Source organism: Hypanus sabinus, chromosome 10 (assembly GCF_030144855.1).
Source record: "Hypanus sabinus isolate sHypSab1 chromosome 10, sHypSab1.hap1, whole genome shotgun sequence".
NCBI lineage: Eukaryota > Metazoa > Chordata > Chondrichthyes > Myliobatiformes > Dasyatidae > Hypanus > Hypanus sabinus.
In genome coordinates, this window is record NC_082715.1 from 60,387,842 (window position 1) to 60,411,639 (window position 23,798).

The 23,798-nt window shown below is 39.2% G+C and overlaps 1 protein-coding gene across 2 annotated transcripts in view; it reads right to left on the minus strand.

Moving 5' to 3' along the window:
* LOC132400696 (kinase D-interacting substrate of 220 kDa-like) overlaps positions 1-23,798 on the minus strand; it is a 95,492-nt gene that overhangs the window by 47,000 nt on the left and 24,694 nt on the right. For both annotated transcript variants that reach the window (XM_059981928.1, XM_059981927.1), the window contains exons 10-15: positions 23,506-23,604; positions 21,374-21,472; positions 19,735-19,833; positions 17,214-17,391; positions 2,108-2,272; positions 673-852 (exon numbers count right to left, since the gene is read on the minus strand). In XM_059981928.1, coding sequence (XP_059837911.1) covers positions 673-852; positions 2,108-2,272; positions 17,214-17,391; positions 19,735-19,833; positions 21,374-21,472; positions 23,506-23,604 — 820 coding nt within the window. The remainder of the gene's footprint in view (positions 1-672; positions 853-2,107; positions 2,273-17,213; positions 17,392-19,734; positions 19,834-21,373; positions 21,473-23,505; positions 23,605-23,798) is intronic.

The following is a 23,798-nucleotide window of genomic DNA, read 5'->3' on the forward strand; positions in this document are numbered from 1 at the left end:
AGCTCCTCTGGTGAAGGGGCATGTCATGTCCATTCCAGGCATCTCATTCACATTTGGACTCTACCAGACACTCAGCTCTCACCTGTGGCTCGAAGTAACTGTATGTGACAGCAGCCACACCCTGGCACACCACTTTTTTTTGGTGGGGGGGGCTAAACCAGGTGAGGGTAGCCAGTAGACTCATACCGTGGTGAGATAGGGACATGCCTGCCATAGCATGCATAGTAATCTCCAGTGGACTGGCCGGATGAGATCTACTGTGAGATCCAATGGCTAAGAAAGCAGTACTGCAACGCTCCATGGACAGCAAAGGGCATAACAAGGCATAGAAGACATCAGGTCATCCACTGCAACCAAGCAAGATCCTAATTTGTGACACTTGTTCATACTACTTGACTTCTGAGGTCAAGAGAGTGAAACTGTTGCAATCAATGGCTTTTCCACTTTTAAAACTCTCCCTCACAGGTTACCTGTCATCACAGGACACGATGAACAACCATCAGAAGCAAGGACAAATGCTGAGTGTGGCTGTAGGGGAAGACTTGAATATTCAGACTTGCTACCACAATCCCCTCCTTCCCCATTAAATGTGCTGCAAGGCAACACAACTGTATTTCATTATAGGTAGCAATAATAGCCAACAGATGTGCTTTTATGCAGAGTTAAACATACCAAAGAAGATGTAAATAAGTGCCAGCAGACTCAATCCAACTGCTACACCGAGCTTCAGATCAACTACAAAGCCAAGTAATACACCTGTCCCCACAGAGATCAGGACAGTAATGAATACCACCAGCCAAGAGAACTGGAAAAGTGGTTCCACTTGCTGCCCAGCAAAAGTCTTCATTTCATCTAAAGGCAAGAATGAGAATAAGAGTGTAAAAGTGTACTGCTTGCAAAAAGTCCTAATACAGATAAAATGATTTACCCAATTAAACTTCGTTGATTACTGGAATTCTCTGGGACATAAAAACATGAAAGTAGAATACTTATTTCAAGTGCTTCCACCATTTCAGCTGAACTATGATTTAACTCTACATATATGCCTTTTCTTTCTATCCCACAACACTTCTGGATTTTCAAAAATACACTAATATCAGCTTTAAAAGTATTTACACAAAAGATTGTGCAGATACTGGAAGTCTAGAGTAATACATACAAAATGTTGGAGGAGCACAGCAGGTCAGGCAGCTTTAATGGAATGGAATAAACAATCAATTTTCAAGCCAAGACCCTTCATCACTTTTTTCCTGTTTTGAATTTTAGCACGGTAACAGGCCCTTCCGGCCCAATGAGCGCACACAGCCCAGTCACACCATCTGATCAATTAACCTAACCCATACGTCAATGGAATGTCGGTAGAAACCAAAGCAGCCAGATGAAACCCATGCAGTAACAGGGAGAACATACACAATCTTTAAAGACTTCAGCAGAATTGTACCTGGGTCACTGGCACTGTGGACAAATTAAATTTCTCCAAATTTATGCATATCAAAATATTTTAAAACTTCATTCCTGAAAAGCTTGGATTTAATTTTGTTTACACTAACATCACATGGTGTGGAGTACCTCAACCTTTGGATATATGCTTTATCCACCCGATCAGATGCTCAAAACTATTATACATATTAAATAATTTCACCCCTTAACTTTCAAATTCCAGCAAATACAAATAACATTTATCTAATTTTGCTTTTGTCGTTTAATTTTTCCCTTGAAGTGAAATCATAATGATAAAAGTATAGTGTACTCAGAGATGCACATAATACTGCAGAAGTGGTCATGCATTCTTGTAACACAACCTTTGTTTATGCCCTGCATAGTTTAACTTGGGTTAAATATTTCTAGACTTTCTTGACCTCACACAATATTTGAATAATCAGGCTGAAGGGAATATAACTAACGAAGCTGCATACAGAGAAATAGAAAAACATGCTATTCAGCTCCAGACAATACAAGAAAAAAAATCAAACCAACTTGTTGAGACAGGAACAAAGAAATTAAAAAACATACTGTTTCAATGGTGGGCAGAAATCACATTTGTGAAAGTCAAAAATCCAGAACTAATAAATCACCAACCTTCTATAGAAGTATCATCATCATTTACCTTCAAGCTTTTTCAGAAGAAATGATTTTCCACTTCCCCATTGTGCATAAAGTCCAACACAAATAGGTGGCTGCATAGTTGGTTCACTTAAGATGTCAGCCAGTGCACTGCTATATAGGTCATAACCAAGCATATCCCCATCCGTCTCAGAAGGTGAGAGATGTCCTATGATCATTTTTAAAAAGGGGGTTATAAACCAGAACATTTACCATCAATTAAATTAGTTTTATCATATAAATACCAAAAGTAAAGGCAGGGATCAGTGAACAATGTCAGTTAGTCTTCCACAATTTACAAATAAAAGATTGATTTCAGTGGAAAGGAACAGTTACAATAGCAAGAGAGATGGAAGGAAAAGGAATGGGTTAGAAGAGAGGAGTAAATAAATAGTTAAGAGGTCTTAAGATCACAAAAGAAAATTACATAAATCATCCAAAAATAGCTCACTGTAGCAGAAATAACACCCAGTTTGAGTGTATAAAACTAATGTACAAGAATTAACCAAGCTAATCCAGTAAACACAAATATCCAATTAACACAAAGGGATTTACCAAGCATGTCACATAGACAAATCTGTCTTGTCAGTCTAACCCCAGTTACCAAAATGATGGGAAGTATTGCAAGCATCCATTACTCACTAGGAGGCCAGTACAATCACACTCACTTTAGATCAAGATGACTTGGGGGCAGAGATCACTTCAGTTCCTTTAGAGCTGGCTGCACTCTAGTCAGGGGGAAGCAAGCAACTGCTCTTGGATATTGAGCCATACTTGGATCTTGTTTTGTATTAAGAAGTCAGCAGGACATCTTTTAGAATTCTACTAGATAAATTGCAGCCAGACAAATAAGGGCAAATCATGTGCACCCCCAGACATTGCATAAGGAGTTTCCCAGGGCAATAGCCAACCATCTTCAGCTTGAAACAAGCTGGCTTGAAAAGAGGAAAGCACTAGAGCTCTAGAATACAGTACAGGTCCTTCAGCCCTCGATGTTTTGCTGACCCATATATTCCTTAAAACCCACACTACCCCGTAACTCTCTAGTTTTATCATCCATGTGCCTGTCCAAGAGGCTCTTAAATACCCCTAATGTTTTTAATACTCCACCACCATCCCAGGCAAGACACTCCAGGCACCCACAACCCTCTGTGTAAAAAAAAACTTACCCCGATGTCTCCCACAAACTTCTCTCCCTTTACTCCGTACATGTGCCCTCTGGCGTTTGCTATTCGTGTCCTGGGAAACAGGTACTGGCTATCCACCCTATTTATACCTCTCATAATCTTGTAGACCTCTATCAAGTCCCCTCTCATCCTTCTACGCTCCAAAGAGAAAAGTCCCAGCTCTGCTAACCTTGCCCCATAAGACTTGTTTTCCAATCCAGGCAACATCCTGGTAAATCTCCTCTGCACCCTCTCCACAGCTTCCACATCCTTCCTATAATGAGGTGACCAGAACTGAACACAATACTCTTAAGTGTGGTCTCATCAGAGATTTGTAGAGTTGCAACATGACCCCTGCTATTCTTGAACTCAATCCCTCTGTTAATGAAGCCTAACATCCCATACACCTTCTTAACTATCCTATCAACCTGTGTAGCGACCTTGGGAGATGTATGGATTTGAACCCCAAGGTCCCTCTGTTCATCCACACTCTTAAGTAAATGACCATTAACCCTGTACTCAGCCTTCTGGTTTGTCCTTCCTAAATGCATCACCCCACACTTTTCCAGATTGAACTCCATTTGCCACTTTTCTGCCCAACTCTGCACCCTGTCTATATCCTCTTGTAACCTTCAACAACCTACAGCTCCATCCACAATTCCTCCAATCTTTGTGTCATCCGCAAACTTACTCACTCATCCTTCCGCCTCTACATCCAGGTCATTTATAAAAATCACAAATAGCAGGGGTCCCAGGACAGATCCTTGCGGCACTCCACTGGTCACCGAACTCCAGCCAGAATACTTTTCTTTCACTACTACCCTCTTTCTTTCTGTAAGCCAATTTTTTTATCCAAACAGACAAGGTTCCACTAATCCCATGCCTCATGACTTTCTGGATGAGTCTCTCGTGGGGACCTTGTCAAATGCCTTGCTAAAGTCCATGTAGACCACATTTACCACTCTACCCTCATCAATTTCTTTTGTTACCTCTTCAAAAAACTCAATTAGGTTCGTGAGGCATGACCCTCCATTCAACAAAGCCATGTTGACTGTAGTCTTGAGTAGACTGTATTTCTCCAAATGCTCATAGATCCTATCCTTAAGAATTCTTTCCAATATTTTGCAGACCACCGACATAAGACTCACCGGTCTATAGCTCCCAGGATTCTCCCTATTACCTTTTTAAAACAAGAGAATTACATTTGCCATTCTCTAATCCTCCGGCATCTCCCCTGCAGCCAAACAGGATTTAAAGATCATAGCTACTATTCCAGTGATCTCTTCTCTCACTTCCCACAGCAACCTGACTTGCACTACCGTACTTTCCCTTTCCTATTTTCTAATTATGATTTATAATTTAAATTTTTATTATATTTACTTTGATTTGTACTTCAGGGAGTGTGAAGCACAGAAACAAATATCACTGTGATGATTGTATGCTCTAGTATCAATTGTTTGGTGACAATAAAGTATTTGTATATATCACATCCGGCCCTGGGGATTTATCAACCTTGATGTTTTTAAGAAGATCCAACACTACTTCTTCCTTAATCTCCATACTGTCCAGCACACAGGCCTGTTCTATTTTGACCTCACCCTGATCAAGGTCCTTTTTACTTGTGAATACTGAAGTGAAGTATTCATTTAGGACCCCCCCCAACTTCCTCCGCCTCCAGGAACATGCTGCCTTCTTTATCCTTTAGCAGCCCCACCTTCATTCTTGTCATCCTTCTGTTCTTCACATACGCATAGAACGCCTTGGGGTTCTCCATAATCCTACAGGCCAAGGCCTTCTCATGCCCCCTTCAAGCTCTCCCAAGTCCATTCTTTAGCTCACAAGGGTTCTTAAGCAACAAAGGTGCATGAGAAAATGTGGACAGGAAGAATCCAAAGTAGTATAAAAATGCATGATAACAAAAGGAATGAGTAGCCTCTATGAAGCACAATATGGGAGCTTGTTGTTGGTAGCTTTGCATATGCTTTCAAAAGGAGGAATAGTTGAGTGTGGAGTGGGTGGTGGCAAAAATACTGACACACAAATAAAGGAAAAAATGTGAAGTATCAGAAATAATAAGCAAGAAGGGAGAATGATTCAGCATCTTAAAATTGTTAAGTTGCCAGACCATAAAAATTCATTCCACAGGAGAAAAACTTGCTAGCTCTGATCGTAGTTTTTTTAAAATCTCTGGCTAAAAGTATGGAGAAACATGACAAATATAACACAGCTGGTTAGAAAATTAACGGCCCAATTATCTATAGCCCAGAGACGCTAAAAGGGATAAAAATTCCAAAAGACAAATAAAGATGTAAGAATGTAGAACATAGAAAACCTACAGCCCTTTGGCCCACAATGCTGTGCCGAACATGTACAAATTAATTAAGATTAGTCAGCATGAGTTTATTAAGGCAAGGTCACATTAAACAGAAATGAATGAATCTTGCAGAGATAACAAGGAGGAGGAATGAGATAGCACAATGACTTAGTCTATACAGATTTCAGCAAAGTATTTGACAATTTCTCAGATTAAAATAAAAAGCTTATGAGATCCAAGAGGCATGAAAAATTAAAACTGGTTCCATGAGGAAAGAACTAAGAGAAGACTGGAACCCCATGGGTTCCTCATGGCTCAATATTAGGTCCTTTTTTGTTATATTGACCTTGACTTAATACACTGCAGTTCACCAAAGTTATCCAAGTGGTTGATGGTGAGGAAGAATAACTGCAGGAAAATTTCAATGGTACAGATAGGCAAACACAAAGGTGCCAATTAAATGGCAATATATTAGGGAGAATGCAAATAAGGCAAGGAATTACATGATAAATGGTAGGAAAGTAAGAACTGAAGAGATGAGGAATCTTGGTGTGTATGCCAAAGGTAGGCATAAACAAACAGAATATAAGAACAAGGAGATCAAACTTAACCCTCAAATTATGCCATATACATATTTTATCAGGGTGTGCAAAATTATGAGAGGCAGTAACAGAGAGAACAGGCTGTTATTTTCCATGACAAAAATTATTAACTATGGGGCAGAGATTAAAGTTGATTGGTAGCTGGATTAGAAGAGACCAGAAGGCAAAATTTTAAAAAAATCACTTAAGCGTGGTGGGAATCTGGAACTCTTATGACCCTCAAGTAGTAGATGCATTGATCTTTGCTTGAGGATTATGGACCATCACACTGAGCAACCTAAATAGCTCCATTTTGACATTACTTGAAGGCCACCATAAACAGCACATTAAATGTTAGTTCAGTGAAAGCAATACCAAGCATTCTATGCAAAGATAAATATAAAACTAAAAGATCTGTTAAAAATATAAAAATTAATCACTTGTGATAGTCATTTTCACTCTCTCAGTGAATTCTATAGAATTATCTTCCTTAAAGGGAATTGGAAGTAGTGCTTGAACATTTTTCAGGCAAAAATATATTTTTGATGAGAAAAGAGCAGAAACTTTCCAAGAATGTGAAGTTGAGCAAAACATCCCATCAAGTGAAATTATGTAGGATCAATTATCTTATGCCTATTCCTAATCCATATAAGTTTGTATGTTAGCAAGAGCAAGACAATGCAAATTTTACTATCTCATAGTTCCTTAGTTTCATAACCAGCACAAATGTTGCAGTTGGCCATATTTAATCAAAGCAACAAATCTTAAAATAATTTTTAAATTACTTGTGCAAGATTCTGACATACCCTTGGACGGATACTCACACACTCAACAGCCAAGAAATCCAGACACAATGTTTTGTATGCTACATTCTATACTGCTCTTTGCTTCCCTTTCACTGCTTTTTCAAAAGATAGTTATTTTTCTGTTCAAACTTCTGCTTCTCAGGGAAATACATAGCATGATGGTTACATGCTACTTTTGAACTTGGGTCAGGAAACTTAGAACCACACGTTCCATTCTATTTAAACATTCTATATCTTATTTTCCATATAGGATAGAAGTAACAAAATTATAGCTGCTTTCTAAACCCAAGTGTAAAGAATTTGTTTTCCAGCACAACACAAACCTGTTCTGCTTATGAAATGTAAACAGGTAACTGTCTAAACAAATGTAATCCAGCAATATGTTTCAGTTGCATATCCTTCAGCCTTAGTGGGTTAGTGATGAAAGGATGGTACATTTACGGAGATGGATGAGGTACTTTAGTATCCTAGTTATCTTGGATGATGTTGATCTTTACAGGCATCAATGGAACTACCTATCCAGGCAATTGAGCACACACCTAACACGCAGGTTGCAGGTGGTGCAAAAGCAGAGGAAAATCAAAAGATACAGCACTCTGACCTGCTCACAATATTTCTCTGGCTGGTCTGGCTAAATTTCTGGTTACTGGTGAACCTAATGAGATTGATGGCAGATTTGATGATAATGCTACTTATTATGAGAGAGAAGGTGGAGGTTACACTTTTATTAACAGTTGTCATTGCTTAGCATTGTACAGTGTGAACATTACTTGCCATTTGATTTGCCCAAGAGTGATCAGACCTTGTTGCATGCAACACTACTGCTTTCATTGGCTGAGAAACTACAAATGGAACCAAACTCCATGCAATGACTGACTGACTATGTCCACTTTTCTTCTGATAAAGTGAGAGGCAATTGAAATGGAAACACTGAAAACACTGCCCTGGGAAACACAGGCAGCAATACCCTGGCACAAATGAGAAAATCTGCAGATGCTAGAAATTCAACCATCTGAGATGCAAATGGAGTTATCCAGTGCAGAGTTTTTTTTAATGTTTCTTATTGATTTCAATTCTACTGATACCCTTAATTCAACAAAAGATCAAATGCTGTCTTAGGCTACATCCACACTAGACCAGATAATTTTGAAAACACCGGTTTCGTGTAAAAACTATAGACATCCACACCGAGCGTTTTTGAAAATACCTCCATCCACATTAAAATGGGTATTTGGGCGAATCTCCTCCTACTGGGCACGCGCAGGACACATCAACAGAAAACAAGCGACATGCTTGGTGTTGAATCTCGCTGTGAAAGTGCGCGTTGGTGCAGATACAGACTAGAAAAACTTAAAAGGAAATTGCCAAATGACGGACAGCTGTTGGCTCTCGCGCAGGAGGACTTAAAACTTTAAAAAAAGCACAAATACTGGAGCATATGGAGGCAACCGACAGGGAGTTCATGAACAGTATGACCTGGCTGACGATGAACATTGAAAAACTGACCAACTCTGTTGCATTAACAAAGCACCTTGTTAAATGTATAAAACATGCCTGCATCAGTGTAATCTTGTATTTCCATACAATGTTACGTTAGGCTGTTACACATCTGTTGTCAGAGAAGTACTTGCATAAATAGGCAGACCACCTTCATACAAGCAAGGACAGAAAACAGGGCAAAGTGAGTATATTTATTTATTCAGTAAGTTATGGGTCAAAGTATTTGGTGAGTACATTTCTAATTCTTCTGGCTTCTTCTGCATGGGGGGGGGGGTTGCGTTCAAGAAAACAATGAAATGCCGCACTGCTGCCATCATCTGTTCCGGCGCATCACGACAGCATTTTTAAAAATCTCTGGTTCCCTCATCCACACTACTCCGCCCAATTGGCATTTTCAAATTATGCACTCTGGAGGGCGTTTTAGAAAAGCTCTGTTTTTGTTGGAGGAAAATGCCATTTCAGTGTGGATGGAGGGTCAAAACAAAGAGAAAAAGCTTTGGTTAAGGATTTATCCAGTTTAGTGTGGATGTAGTGTTAATGTCAAAGGCATCTCTGGAATTCACACCTACTCAATGGCTTTAATGTGTTCTGGAACCAGTTGCCCTTATAAAAGTGCAGGTCATCAATGAAAATTTTGTTCTAGCCAAATCAAGACAAAGCCCCAGTGTTGTTGGCAAATTTTTGTAAATGTATAATTGTACAAATACATACAAAATGTTTTTTGGGTTGGAAGAGTAGCTGGTGCCTACTGCAGTTTTTACTACTGCAAGTAAAATCATCAGTTTCTCATTCCCCTTTCTGTTACGGCTACTGCTGTCCACCCTCTTTTCTTCTTTCTCTGACTGGTTTAAGTGAATGTTTGACAGACCACCCTGTTTTCTTAGATATCTTGCATAACTAATAACAAATCACTCAACTGGGAGATTTGATTAATTCTCTTTATTATACATTCAGAACTACATGCTTCATTGCCTGTACTTTTTTTTTGTTGGGAGGGGGGAACATAAAAAACATTTCATAGCTCTGTTGTTTATTTATTCTGTTTAATCTTCCTGTTCTGACCTGGTTAGTGATCTTGCAGTACTCTGTTTATTTGCTGAAAATTATAAAACCAAAAGAATTTTTAAAATACAAAGCCAATGAAAAATTATACACTAAAGATATAAGTATATTTAACTGCACTCTCAAATGCATTTCTATTATGCACTTAAAAGGGAATTACAATTTCAGGGGGATGGGAATAGAGAATTTGCAATAAGCTAGCTTTAAGAATTTTTCTTCCATGTTTCTGCCATTTTGGGTTAATACTGCATATAACAACAAAAGCATTAAACCCGTTCATTTATTTGAATGGAAATGAAACTACAATAAACTGATAAATGTACAAAATGCTGAAATACCAGAAGCATTTAGAAATGTCAATAAGGAAGAAACCATTTTAATTCATAATATGCAACTCTATGGACACAATGGAGAGACGGGGGTTATACAGATAACTATTGCATTCTCAATGCTTTATTCACTGTTAGTAAGTAACAGAGCTGATTTTGAGATGAAGGAACACCAGGCCACTGCCTCCCACACCATCACTGACCTCATTAGCTCTGGGGATCTCCCATCCACAGCCACCAACCTCATAGTTACCACACCCCACACATCCTGTTTCTACTGTACCTCCTACACAAGATCCACAAATTTGCTTGATCAAGTAGACCCATTGTTTCAGCTTGCTCCTTCCCCACTAAACTCATAACTGCAAACCTCGACTCTGTCTTATCCCCCTCCAAGTACAGTCCCTTCCTACCTACATCTGTGACACTCCACATGTTCTAGATTTTTAAAAAATGATTTCAAGTTCCCTGGCCCCTATCATATTTTCAATATGGATGTCCAGTCCCTTCACCTTCATACCCTGCTAGGAAGGCCTAAAAGCACTCCGCTTCTTTTTGGACACCAGACCCAACCAGTTCCCTTCCACCACCACTCTTCCCTGTCTAGTGGAACTTGTCTGCACTCTTAATAATTTCTCCTTTGGCTCCTCTTTCTTTCAAACAAAAGGTGTAGCCATGGGCACTTGCATGAGTCCCAGCTATGCCCGCCTTTTTATCAGCTACATGGAACAGCCTTGTTTCAAGCCTACAATGGTGTCTGCCGCCCCACTTTTCCTACGCTACACCGATGACTGCATTGGTAATGCTTCTTACACCCATGCCAAGTTCATCGACTTCATCAACTTTGCCTCCAACTTCCACCCTGCCCTCAAATTTACCTGATCCATTTCCAACAACTTCCTCCCTTTTCTTGATCTCACTGTCTATCTCTGGAGACAGTTTATCTACTGATTTCTATTATAAACCCACAGACTCTCAGTTGCCTGGACTATACCTCTTCCCACCCTGTTACTTGTAGAAATGTCATCCCCTTCTCAGAATTCCTCCTTTTCTGCCACGTGTGCTCTCATGATGAGGCTCTTCATTCTAGGATGAAGGGGATGTCCTCTTTTTTCAAAGAAAGGGACTTTCCTATTGTCCTCACCTACCACCCCACCAGCCTCCACATCCAACACATAATTCTCTGGAACTTCCACCATCTCTCACTGAATCCCACCACCAAGCACACCTTTCCCTCCCCCCCCCCCCACTTTCTGCAGGGATCACTCCCTATGCAACTCCCTTGTCCATTCGTCCCTCCACACTGATCTCCCTCCTGGCACTTACCTTTGCAAGCAGAACAAGTGCTACAACTGCCTCTACACTACTATTCAGGGATCCAAACAGTCCTTCCAGGTGAGGCGACACTTCACCTGTGAGTCTGTTAGGGTCATATACTGTGTCCGGTGCTCCTGGTGCGGCCTCCTGTATATCAGTGAGACTCGACATAGATTGGGAGTCTGTTTCGCCAAGCACCTACGCGCCGTCTGCCAGAAGCAGCGGGACCTCCCAGCAGCCACCCATTTTAATTCCACTTCTCATTCCCATATGTCAATCCATGACCTCTTCTACTGTTGTGATAAGGCCACACTATTGGAGGAACAACACCCTATATTCCATCTGGGTAGCCTCCAACCTGATGGCATGAACATCGATTTCTTGAACTTCCAGTAATGGGCCATCCCCCTTTCCCTCTCTCACCTCATCTCTTTGCCTGCCCATCACCAAGTTCTGCTGCTCCTCTCCCCTCTTCTTTGTTCCATGGCCTTCTGTTCTCTCCTATTGGACTCCCCCTTCTCCAGCCTGTATCTCTTTCACCAATCAGATTCGCAGCTCTTCACTTCATCCCTCCCCATCACAGTTTCACCCATCACCTTGTGTTTCTCTCACCCGTCCCCTACCTTTTAAATCTACTCGTATCTTCTTTTTTATTCCCCTCAGTCCTGCCGAAGGGCTTTGGCCCAAAACACTGACTGTACTATTTTTCCCCATAGGTGCTGCCTGGCCTGTTGAGTTCCTCCAGCAAAGTGTGTGTGTTGCTTGGATTTGCAGCATCTGCAGATTTTCTCTTGTTTGTGATTTTGAGAAAAGTTTGTTTTATATTTTGCTCTGATTCCAGTCTTACCACTCAAAATGCTTAATGTTTTAGGGTTTTGAGGTTTTTCAAAAGGTAGAGAGGGAAGTAAATCATAAACACAAGAGATTCTGCAGATGCTGGAAATCCAGAGCAACAACACACACAAAATGCTGGAAGAACTCAACAGGTCAGGAATCATCAATAAAAGTGAACAAATGGACGACAGGCCAAGAACCTTCATCAGAACTAGAAAGGAACAGGAAAGAATCCGGAATAAGGAGGTGGGGAGGAGTACAAATAGAAAATGATAGGTAAAGCCAGGTGCATAGGGCAGGGGGGATGAAGCAGGGAGGTAATAGGTGGAAAAGGTAAGTACTTGAGAGGAGGGAATCTAATAGGAGAGGAGAATGGATCATGGGAGAAATAGGAGGGGGGACACCAGGGGGAGATGATAAGTATAGATGAGGATAGGTAAGAGGGGAGCCAGAGTGGGAATGAAAGAAGGGGGAAGGGGAGGGGGTAAAATATCACAACTTCATTCAGAGGGGACACAATGGCTATTCATCAACATATGGATCTATATACGAGTACAACTCAAAAAAAGTGCTCACTCTGTTAGGATATTACTATGGACACCCCATCCACAACAGCCACCAGGTCACTTGAGGTACAGAAATGCAGAATTATTAGAGAAACGTCTAAAAGCAACAGGATTGTTACTGCAGATAATTCAACATTCCTAATGCAGACTGGGTCTTCCTTACTGCTAGAGATCCAGATGGAGCAGAATTTGTTTTGTGCATCCAAGAATTAGTATGTAGATAGTTCACTGACCGTAGTAGCCATACTTGACCCTTTGTTGGGAAAGAGCCTGGCCAATTGACTAACAGAGAGAGAACCTGTAGACACTCCTTAAATTTGAAGCTGAGTATAGTTAAGCATAGACATTGTGGGAGAGTGTTAAATAGGAGCAAGGTACATTGCAAAAGTGTTAGACAGGAACTAGGGAGAGTTAATAGGGAACAGCTGTTTTTGTCCAAATCTGCATCTGAAATGTGGAGGGTACTTAAAGACCAACTGTGCAGAGTATAGAACAGGTACTATGTTCTAGTAAGAAGGACAAGGGAACCTTGGATGATGACAGAGATGGTGTTCTTAGTCAAGAAAGAAAAGAATGCACAAGGTTTAGGAAGTTAAAATCACATGGAGTCCTTGAGGGTTATAAAGAAGCTAGAAAAGAACTCAAGATGGGAATTAGGAAAGCCTTAGAGGGCCATGGAAAGTCCTCAACAAATAGGATGAATGAAAATCCCAAGGCATTCTATACACACAAAGCTGAAGACAATAACTAGGGAGAGGTAGGGCACTCAAGGATAAACGAGAGAACATGTGCTTGAAAATGAGGATGTGGGCAAGGTACTTTGCATTGATATTTCAAAGTTTCAAGTCTCAAAGTGCATTTATTATCAAAGAGTGTACAAATTATACAATCTTGAGATTTGTTTGCTTACCCCATTTAAAAAAAGACCAATCCCCCAGTGTCCACAGAGAAAGAGAATAAAATAGCACAATATATAAATAATAGAAGCAAGCAACAGCAGCATTTCAACCAAATTAAGTCCCTCGATCCAAATCCCTGGCGCAGCCTGGAGTAGGCCCAAAGCCTCAGAAAAAGGCTGTCCCATGTTACAGATGAGTTCCGTTCCTGAGTCCGTCTTTAAGTCGGATTTGCACTTAAGTCAGAACAGGTACATCTGGTATTATTCAGCGTCAGTCAAACGTTTTTCCTTAGTATATAGAGTATATATTACCTTTCTATGCATATAAAACACTTAAGAAACATATGTATTTCAATAAATAAACCACTACATTGCTTAGTAATAATTGTAGCTTTCATCAGGGCAGGGCCTTTCACATGCTCCATTCTCACTTTATCTGTTATCCTTTAAAATTGTTCCGATCATTGACCGACTGCTGCCTAACGCTTTTCCAATGACTGATGGCGTTTCAGCTCTTTCCGATCACTTTATTATTTCCACTTTTTCAATCGCGATCGTTTTCCGTCAAGGGAACAGAAAACTGCAGATTCAGCAGCAGCCGCAGGCAGCAAGTTCTCTGCTCCCCTGGGTCCTAAATTCAACCCACACTGAGCCAGATTAATTAGGACAAGTAGGGGCAGTGCTGACTGGAAAAGGGGGTTCAGGGTGAATCTTGCTAAGAAATACTTAAGCCAAATATAAAGTTACACACTCAACAGTGTTAATGACAAAGACTTAAAATGGCGGACGGAGTTCTTCTCTCTCCGTTCGTAAGTACGAGTTGTTCATAAGTTGGATTTTCGTAACTCAGGGACTGCCTGTATTCAGTTTATCATATTAGTGGGGCAAATTGCTGCAAAGCTCGCAGACATGAAGCACAGCAGCCAGGGGCAGTCTCACAGCCCTAGTGTCGTGGAGAGAAAAGGCTCCAGACTATATCTTCTAAGGAGAATGGTGTGAAGGATAGCAAGGTCAGTATGGAGCATGCTAATATGGTAACACATTTTGAGATAAACAAAGTAGTATTGCATCTCTTAAAGAACATTAAATGGATGGGAATATCCAAGGTATTGCGAAAAGCAAGAGATGAGATTGTTGAGGCCTTGACCAAAATTTTCCTGCCCTCTCTAGCAATAGGCAAGGTCCAAAAACTGTCATGTAGCTAGTCCATAATTCAAAAGACAATAAAATAGAGAAGGTCCTGGAAACCATTGACAAGTGAGTCTATGTCAGTGGCAAAGCAGCTATTGGCGAGGATTCTTACAGAGATAACACTTCCCAGCTTTTGGAAAACCTTGGCAAAAATTAGGGATAATCAGCATTGTTTTGTGTGGGGCATGCCATATCTTATTAACGTGATTGAGTTCGGAGAAGGTAACAAAGGTGACTGATGAAGAGTGGTGAACAGTGGTTCTGTTTCTAAAGCATGGCACAGTCCAAGATAACTTTAACCTTGGATGTTGTTTTAAAAGATTCAAAATGTCAATGATCATAGGGACTATAATACTTATTAAATTTAATTTAGATATTACCAACTGAGATTTATCCATTTCTTGTCACCAATGAGGCCCTCCATTTGCCGGAGTCAACCAACCATGGATATTGCATCTTAGCTGTCTGTGATATGAAAGCCAAGGTGTTACCATATGCAAAGCAAGCTGTTGCTCAATTAAGCAGGAAGCTCTCCATGCAGCTGCTAAGTCTAAAGGAACTGCAGAAACTGATACAGTTTGGCATCAGCACCGTCGCAGGAACTGCCCATCAGCATTTAACTCAATGGAGTTACAATGCGACTCCAGCTTGAGATTCCCTCCACCGCCCCCCCCCCCCCCCCGCCGGGGTTTACTCCCAAAGCATTCCCCATGAATGGCTGTAGCTACAAAGCAGAGGAGTTTTAAGATCAGAGTTTTCCTTCTCCTAAATGAGCTGCTAACCATGGCTGATGAGCCCCATCTGCCAGAAGAGACTTTTGATATTAAGATCAGAATCATGATAGTCTTGAAATGAGGAAACTACAATATATTCAATTTTACAGATGCATTCTTTTATTTTTGCACTTCCCACTGTAACCAATATTGATGCTAGTTTGACTGCAGGTATGCTGACTAGCTAAATAAAACAATGGCATTTTTACTTCAGGCTTAATCTGTCAATCCATAAACAAATTGTTATGGATTAATGGAACAACAGAAAATTGATATTTTTCACCACATTGATCTGATCTGAGATAAACAAAACAGACAAAGGCATTCTGCAAAGCCTAGCAAACTCTGAGCTTACTTGTAGTTGTGTTTAGGTCACCTACAGTTACCCAAATTGGTGGTCTAATTTACAGGGAGCTAAATCCATGGAGAACTAACCAGAATATGTCAAATTCAAAGGTCAAGCTTACCAATATATTCTGGCAGCCTCATCTCCGTGAACACTTACAACATGAACAGCCAAGTTAACCCTTCAAGCTTCCATACCTCATTAGATTGGGTAGATTCTCAGAATGCACCTAAAGTAAGGAAATATCCTCAAAAGGCGTAGCCCCTGTCTGTTTTTCCTTCTCCTTTAATCCACAGACTGTTGCAGGTATAATGGTACCACCCAATGTCTGCATCATAAAATGTAACTTTTTAGAATTGTTGATAAGCCATGACCAGAGAGAGTATATTTAATAGAAGTAGTAGTAGTCTCTTGAAGTCTGAGGAAGATGCATGTGTTGCGCAATCAATGTCTGTGGGCACGAATATGACTTCTGAGGCCGAAGTCCGAAGCGCAGATATGGTCGCAGGTGGGGCAAGGAGCACCGCCTGTTGGAGCAGGAGCGGACGCCTTTCTGTGTCTTTCTTGACTCGTCTTTTTATTATTTAATAATAAAGGAATAAACTCCCTTTAATAGCAATCAGGAAGAGGAACTGCTTCTTTTCCTTCTACATGACCTTAACTAAACCAAATAATTTTGTAGAATTGTGTTTCAGATGCCTTACATAGCACTGACCAATTTTATCCGTACAGCAAAGAGCTCTAACAGGCCAATACCATTAGAGAAGCCATATAATTTTAATTACCCAACTCTGACATTTTTCCTACATACACATATATTACCACAAGATGCCACAGCCAAGAGAATTCAGTGTTTTTGTGTCCTCATGAAACTATAAAGAAATTTGGCACATCTCCTTTAACCCTCATCAATTTTTATCAACACACCATAGGAAACATTCTATCTGGATTTATCAAAGTTTGGTATGGCAACTGCAAGTAACTACAGAAAGTTACGGTTACAGCTCAGCACATCACAGAAATGAACTTCCCCTCTATGTACAGTTAACGTATTTAAAGACTGCACCCTACCCAAGCATTCTCCCTTTTCCCATCTCACTGGGCAGAAAGTACAAAAGCTTGGAAGCACATACCACTAGGCTCAAGGACAGTTTCTATCCTACTGTGGCAACACTCCTGATCAATTCCCTAACATGTTAAAACGGACTCTTGACCTCAATCTATCTTGTTACAGCCTTTCACCCTACTTTTTCTGTAACTACAACATTTCATTCTACATACTGTTATTCTTTTACCTGGGCTATCTCAATGCATTATTGTAATGAAATGATCTGTAAGAATGGTATGAAGGCAAGTGCTTTACATTGGTACTGTACATGTGACATATTAATTTAATAACTATATATACACACAAGAAATGTTCTTACTTGCTCCAAATATCTGGGTCAAAATGCTTTTCTGATGGCTGCAATCTATGTTGTATGGTGTTTCGCCTGCCTTGTTAGGTCGATATAGAAGACGTCCATCTTTAGGATTTCTCAAGAGCAATTCAGCCAATTTCCTGCTTCGTCCACGGATTGCTATATGAAGTGGAGTGTCCCCTTTCTGAAAGCATTGATGATAAATCTTTTTCTAATCATATGTTTTCATTTAAAGAAGGCTGCATTAAAGACATTCAAAATACAATAACTCAAATAATCCAGTATTCAATTGGTTGAAAATCCTGATGGTTTGGCATCTGGCACCCTTGTTGTTCCAGAACAAAAGCCAGAAGTGTGGACTGTAAGTGCAGCACAAACTGAAACTTAAAATTGGAAACTCACCATGATCTTTTACCACTCCCTTTTAAACTCACCTGGTTTGAATTTCCAACTCTCTTGAAAAATGTGGAGCAATACCACAAGACCCATTCTTTTGCATCTTTTGAAAATCATCATCACACACACACATCCATCCACTCTTTTTTTGATAATAAGGGGTACTTCACAGTGGAAAATTAATCTATAAGCATGTCGCTGGGATGTGTGAGGAAACCAGAGAAAACTAATCTAGTCACAGCAAGAATGTACACTTTCTACATAGACAGTACCTAAGGTCAGGGTTTAGCACAGGGTCCTTGAGCTGTGAGGCTACTCAGTTCTCACTAAATAGAAGTTCAATGCCAGTCATGCAAAAGTTATATGCAGATGATTTCAAAATTCTTCTCTAATTGATATGGATTTACTTTAAAAATCTTGTAAGCAAGTCAGGAGAGCAGGAATCTCCACTTCCTGGCAACGCATGAGTTTTGTGCAAGGTCTGAGGAATTGATCTTTAAATAATATTTTCCTCAAATAACCCCAAAGGGAATGACTAATAGGCTACATTAAGACTGAATGAGAAGCCTGACAAATTTCTTTGCTGCTGCAGAGAAACTGCCACTTCCATGAGGACTTGCTGGTCTTAATAGAGATTGAATTACTAGTATATACTGTGTATCAATCACAATTAACTCTCTCAAACAAAGCATCAAAGCAGCAGTAATCTGTCCCCATTCATTTAGGAAATCTCCATATACTGCCAACTGAACTTTCCTATTCTTTCCCAAATAATACTCAAGCACACTCAAAATCTTGACAGGTTCAGGGCCCTATTTTTCTACCCAATCTCTGTTCTGTACCCATTTATGGAAAATCTGCAATCACACTTTGCTTGAGTGTCTGCAAGGTTTGATCTAAATCCTTTTTAAGTGTTTTATATAGTTGTCTCATTCATAATAAAATTCAAAGATAACATTCTACTATGAATTAATTCACCTACCTGATTATAAAAATGAAACAATGTAAAAAAAATTCTATTTTTGGGATTTAATTTTAGAAAAAAAATTAAGTTAAGAACAGCAAATGCAGCTAGGTTACATAAATAATAAAACACAATTAAATACAAGGCAGCGTTCATTTCCTTTGGAATGAAATTTCATTTGGAAGTGCTTGATTCCATGTTCTTCACAAAACTTTGGAAGTCTTCAGAGACAAATTGTTGTCCATTGTCTGTGCAGATTTATTCTGGTATGCCATTCCTGGCGAACATGGCCCTCAGAACTGTAATGGTCTTTTCCATTGTGGCGGTCTTCATTTTGATGACCTCTGGCCATTTGGAATGTGCATTGATGGCGATTAAGAAGATAGAGTCCATGAATAGTCCAGCAAAGTAGATGTGCATTCGTCATAGTGATGAGGGCCACTCCCATAGATGGAGAGGGGCTTGTGGTGGTGTGTTCTGGATCTTTTGACATCCAGAGCAGTTCTTGGTCAAGTCCTCAATTTGTTTATTGATTTCTGGCCACCACACATAGGCACGGGCAAGACTTTTCATCTTCACAGTACCTAGGTGCCCCTTATGTAGTTCCTCCAGCACTCTGGTGCGTAGCTTGGGAGGATCCACAGTTAGTGAACCACACATTAGTGTTCCCTGACACACTAACAACTGCTCTTTCCTCGCTGAGAAGACTGTAAGCAGTGTGTTACCATGCACTGGTCATCCCTTTACCGTGATGTCAAACACTTTACACGTTTCACTTGACTCACGTGGCCTTTTTGCTAGCGCAACAAGTGCACTCCATCTAGGTGCACATGTCACTCCTTTTCATCTCCCATCTCCTCCAAGTGTCGTTATTAACTAAGACACAGCGTTCTGATAAGATGTAGGCTCATAATTCTCGTCGCCAATTTGTTGTGCATGTGGCCTGTTAACACAACTATATTATTAATAACAACACTGGAGATGGGAACTAAATTTGATGGTTCTTTACTGGTAGAGTCCAAACTTCAACACACACATATACAGATCCATATGCACCTAATAGCTCATGCAATGATGTGTTACAACAACAAAGTAGTTCCTTGTTATAATGTAGGCTATACGGTACAGTATTAATTTTACTTATCAATTGCAGAGAACAATTGTTACCTTATCTACTGCAGAAACTTTAGCACCCTTGTCCAATAAAAGTTCAACTATTTCAATATTTCGCATTTTAGTTGCTTTAATGAGCGGTGTTTCACCGTCCTGAAAGTGAAGCAAATAACCCGTTAATTTTAAGTTCAGTACCAGAAGAATTCTATAACCTAACAAATAACGCCACTCTATTTGTTGAGAATATGGCCATAAAGCAAGTTTTTATGGCAATTGTCAAGGATCTTATTCTAAGTAACTTCCCAGCAACCACCAATTACGAGATCAAAAACTGAAATAATAGACTAATTGAACTCCAGTTTAAAGATTTAATTTACAAAGATTGTAATACAAAATATCACATACTAGAGATGACAAAATTCAAATAACAAAATGGCGATGACAAATATCATTTAGAGATATTAAGAAAATAAAAGATTCCAGTTAATATACCCAGAGCTAACCAGGCTAGGGATTATACAAGCTAAGCACAAGTAAAGCTTCCTTTACACTTCTCATAATTTATGGGACATTCCTGTAAGGCAGCAAGGCATTTGTTCAATTTCCTTATATGTTATCCTGTGGTTTGAGTGTAACGTAACATCAAAATGACAGGGAATCAGAATTAGTATTATTAACAACTAAATAAGTTGTTTTTAAAAAAATTCAGTACAATCAAAGATGGCACAGAATGGAGTATTTTACCAGCAGAAAGAGATCGGTCAAACCCAAATGAAATAACACAGCAGATCTTGTGATATATCCAGTCAATTATGTTTTCCATGCATATTTAAATTTCTGAAAGTGTTATTAGAATTGCAAATTATAAGAGTACATTGAAGAATCCTGAGCTCTGAGGAAGTAAACAAAATAAATAGAACATCTCTTTATCCAGTTTTATGGATTGAGAAATAAACAACAGCTGTACGAAGTAGAAAGGAGAAGTAGGCAAGAATAAATTCAGTGGCATATGAAATGTGCCAGGAGAAATTAAGAAATTGAAAAAATATTGAATTATTACAGAACAATGGGCAAATTCGGCATAGCAAGTCCAAACCCTTTTTTTTTGGACAAGAGATTGTTTGGAAGCTACAGACAGTATCACATTGAGGGAAAAGGAGCACACTGCCTTTTAAGAATGAGTCATTTAATTTCTTGTCAGTTATTCAATGAAGAATAAATGAGCAAATGTAATAACTTCACTAAGACAATATTAAGTATCATTTTTATGAAACTGTTTATACAGCAGCTTAAGTTGGCCAGCAACAAGTGCTGGTTCATAATTCACAAAATAATTTCTCACTGCAATGATTTTTATACAAATTAGTAAATATACATTAAGTAAAATCTGTTAATCAAAGCCTAAAAATAAATTGACTAATACCAGAAATGACATAGCCTCACAAATAAAGGTCTCACAAGTGGGAAGCAAAAACAAGCATCTCAAATTTGCTAATACCATTCAAGTCATCATTCAAGTTAGAACTGCAAATTGGGGAAAAAGATCCATTGCACAATAAAATTTACTACATCAGACAGGACAAGATGTATGCAAATTGAACTATTCCTTCTTGGAATAGGTTGAAAGAAAAAAAATGCCGAAATATCAAAATTATTTAATACTGTAACAATTCTGGTAAATAATTAGTCATACCTTAATGTAGATTTCTGTGTCAGGGTTGCACTGAAGAATATCTCTTACTATGGTTGCATTTCCTTTCTCTACAGCCCAGTACAGAGCTGTTTTATTATCCTAAACACATTGTGAGAAGAAATGATAACAAAAGTTTAATTAAAATTCAGTATCACTCAATATTTACTTTGTTGAAAGTGGGGTCATAAGAAGGGCTTCCACTTTCTTTGGACCATGCAAATCAAAATTCAAATCTATGTCAAAATTAGCTCAGAGGCTGACTTTACAGCAAAGAATATTTATCCATCATTCTATAACACTCAAAAGTGAATTGTCTAATTCTATCTGTTGTCAGAATTTTCCAGTCATTACTGGAAAATGTTATTTGGTCATTATTGCAACATTGTGAAGAACTTGTGTTCCATTTGAGCACTTTTTTCCCTTAACATTAATTACTTTTCAGATAAAATCTATTGTTACGAAGTGGTAATAAGTGCCTTGTTTACTCCTTTATTGCCATTAAATACCTTAAAAACATTAAGGCTGTAGCTGTGATTCAAATATCATTGATTTTGAGGCAGGAACTAAGGAAATAATAAAAATTGCACGTTTTCCTCCAGCATTCTAACAAACATTGATTTCCCTGAATCAACAAAGTTGAATACAGATAATTATTTTAAAATGTGTTTATGCAGTAGTGTAGCTAGTTCAGCTGCTACCTCAGCTTCCATGATCCAGAACCAATCCTGACCTTTGATGTTGTCATTGGAATATCCTCCAGATATTCCAGTTTACTTTCACATCCTAAAGACAGGCACGTCGGTACATTAATTTGCCACAGTGTAGTGAGTGGTAAAATTTTAGTGAAGTTAACAAAATGCAGGGGAAAAATTAAGATCGACATAGGATGAACGTAAATGGATGCTTGATGGCCAATACATGCTCAGACTCTTTGTTGTATGATGACTCCAGTTTGAAATCCCTTTCACTAACCTGAAATGCTATACCCTAGTACAGGCTCCATCTCACAATTCTAGTTTATATTGCACCTTAAAGCATCCATTCAAAATTGAACTAGGAAATTACTTCAATATCTTCTAGTACCTATTCTTTTGGTACAAGCCAAGACAAAATCTTTCAGAAAACTAAACATACACTCAGTGGCCACTTTATTAAGTATACCTGAACACCTGCTTGGTAATGCAAATATCTAATCAGCCAATTATATGGCAGCAACTCAATGGCATGGCCAAAAGATTCAGTTGCTGTTCAGACCAAACATCATAATGGGGGAAGAAATATGATGATCTAAGTGACTTTAACATTTGAATGATTGTTGGTGCCATATGGGGTGGTTTAAGACCACAAGACAAGACATAGGACCAAAATTAGGCCTTTTGGCCCATCAAGTCTACTGCGCCATTCAATCATGATTGAATCCCTTTTTACCTCCTATAAGACATAGGACCAGAGGTAGGCCATTTGGCAGATTTTAAGTATCTTAGAAAGTGCTGATCTCCTGGGATTTTCACTCACAAATGTCTGTAAAGTCTAGAGAATACTGCGAGGATCAAAAAACAACTGGTCCAGTCAGCAAAAATGCCTTGTTAATGAGAGAAGTCAGAGGAGAATGGCCAGACTGATTCAAAGTGACAATGACTCAAATAAAAAAGCATATGAAGAGTATCTCTGACTACACAACACATCGAGCCCTGAAGTGGATGAGCTATAGCAGCCAGAAGACCATGAAACTACACTCACTGGCCACTTTGTTAGGTACATGAGATATCTTAGACGGATATGGGGCAAACGTGAAAATGTTTAGATGGGAATCTTAGTAGGCATGGACTAGCTGGGTCAAAGGGCCTATTTCTGTGCTGTATTACAGTACATTTCTTCAAGATAATTCACTGTAGAAATAATTTCTAGTCAGTAATTGGCAGATGAAAATCTAGAATATTTTCTTTGTTCACATTCCATAACTCTGACCCATTGCCTTGTACAGAATATCCTTCTCCATGAGTAGAGAATCAATGCTGTTGCAGAAAGCATGTGATCAGTTTACAGTCATGATCTCCAATTTTGTGTAAAACCTGTCTGCTCTACCATTATTGAAATTAATTATCACAACCTACAGGTATGTTTCGACTTACCGTTCCTTTTATATCAATGTCAGCGTACTTCTGCAGCAGAGCCCTCACAATCTCTACATGGCCCCCTTTAACGGCACCAATTAGTACGGTATCACCACTCTGGAAAAAAAATGTTTATGGAGAATTCACCCACATACAATTTCACATCAATAAGAATTAGAATATAAAAGCAGAACTGAACATAGCAATTGAATTCCATTGTAAGAGGTCAAACTTAAGTCAGTTTAAGCCTTTGGCAGGCAAAAAAAAATTAGTTAAACCCCAAACCATGGTGATGGTTCATAATGAAATTG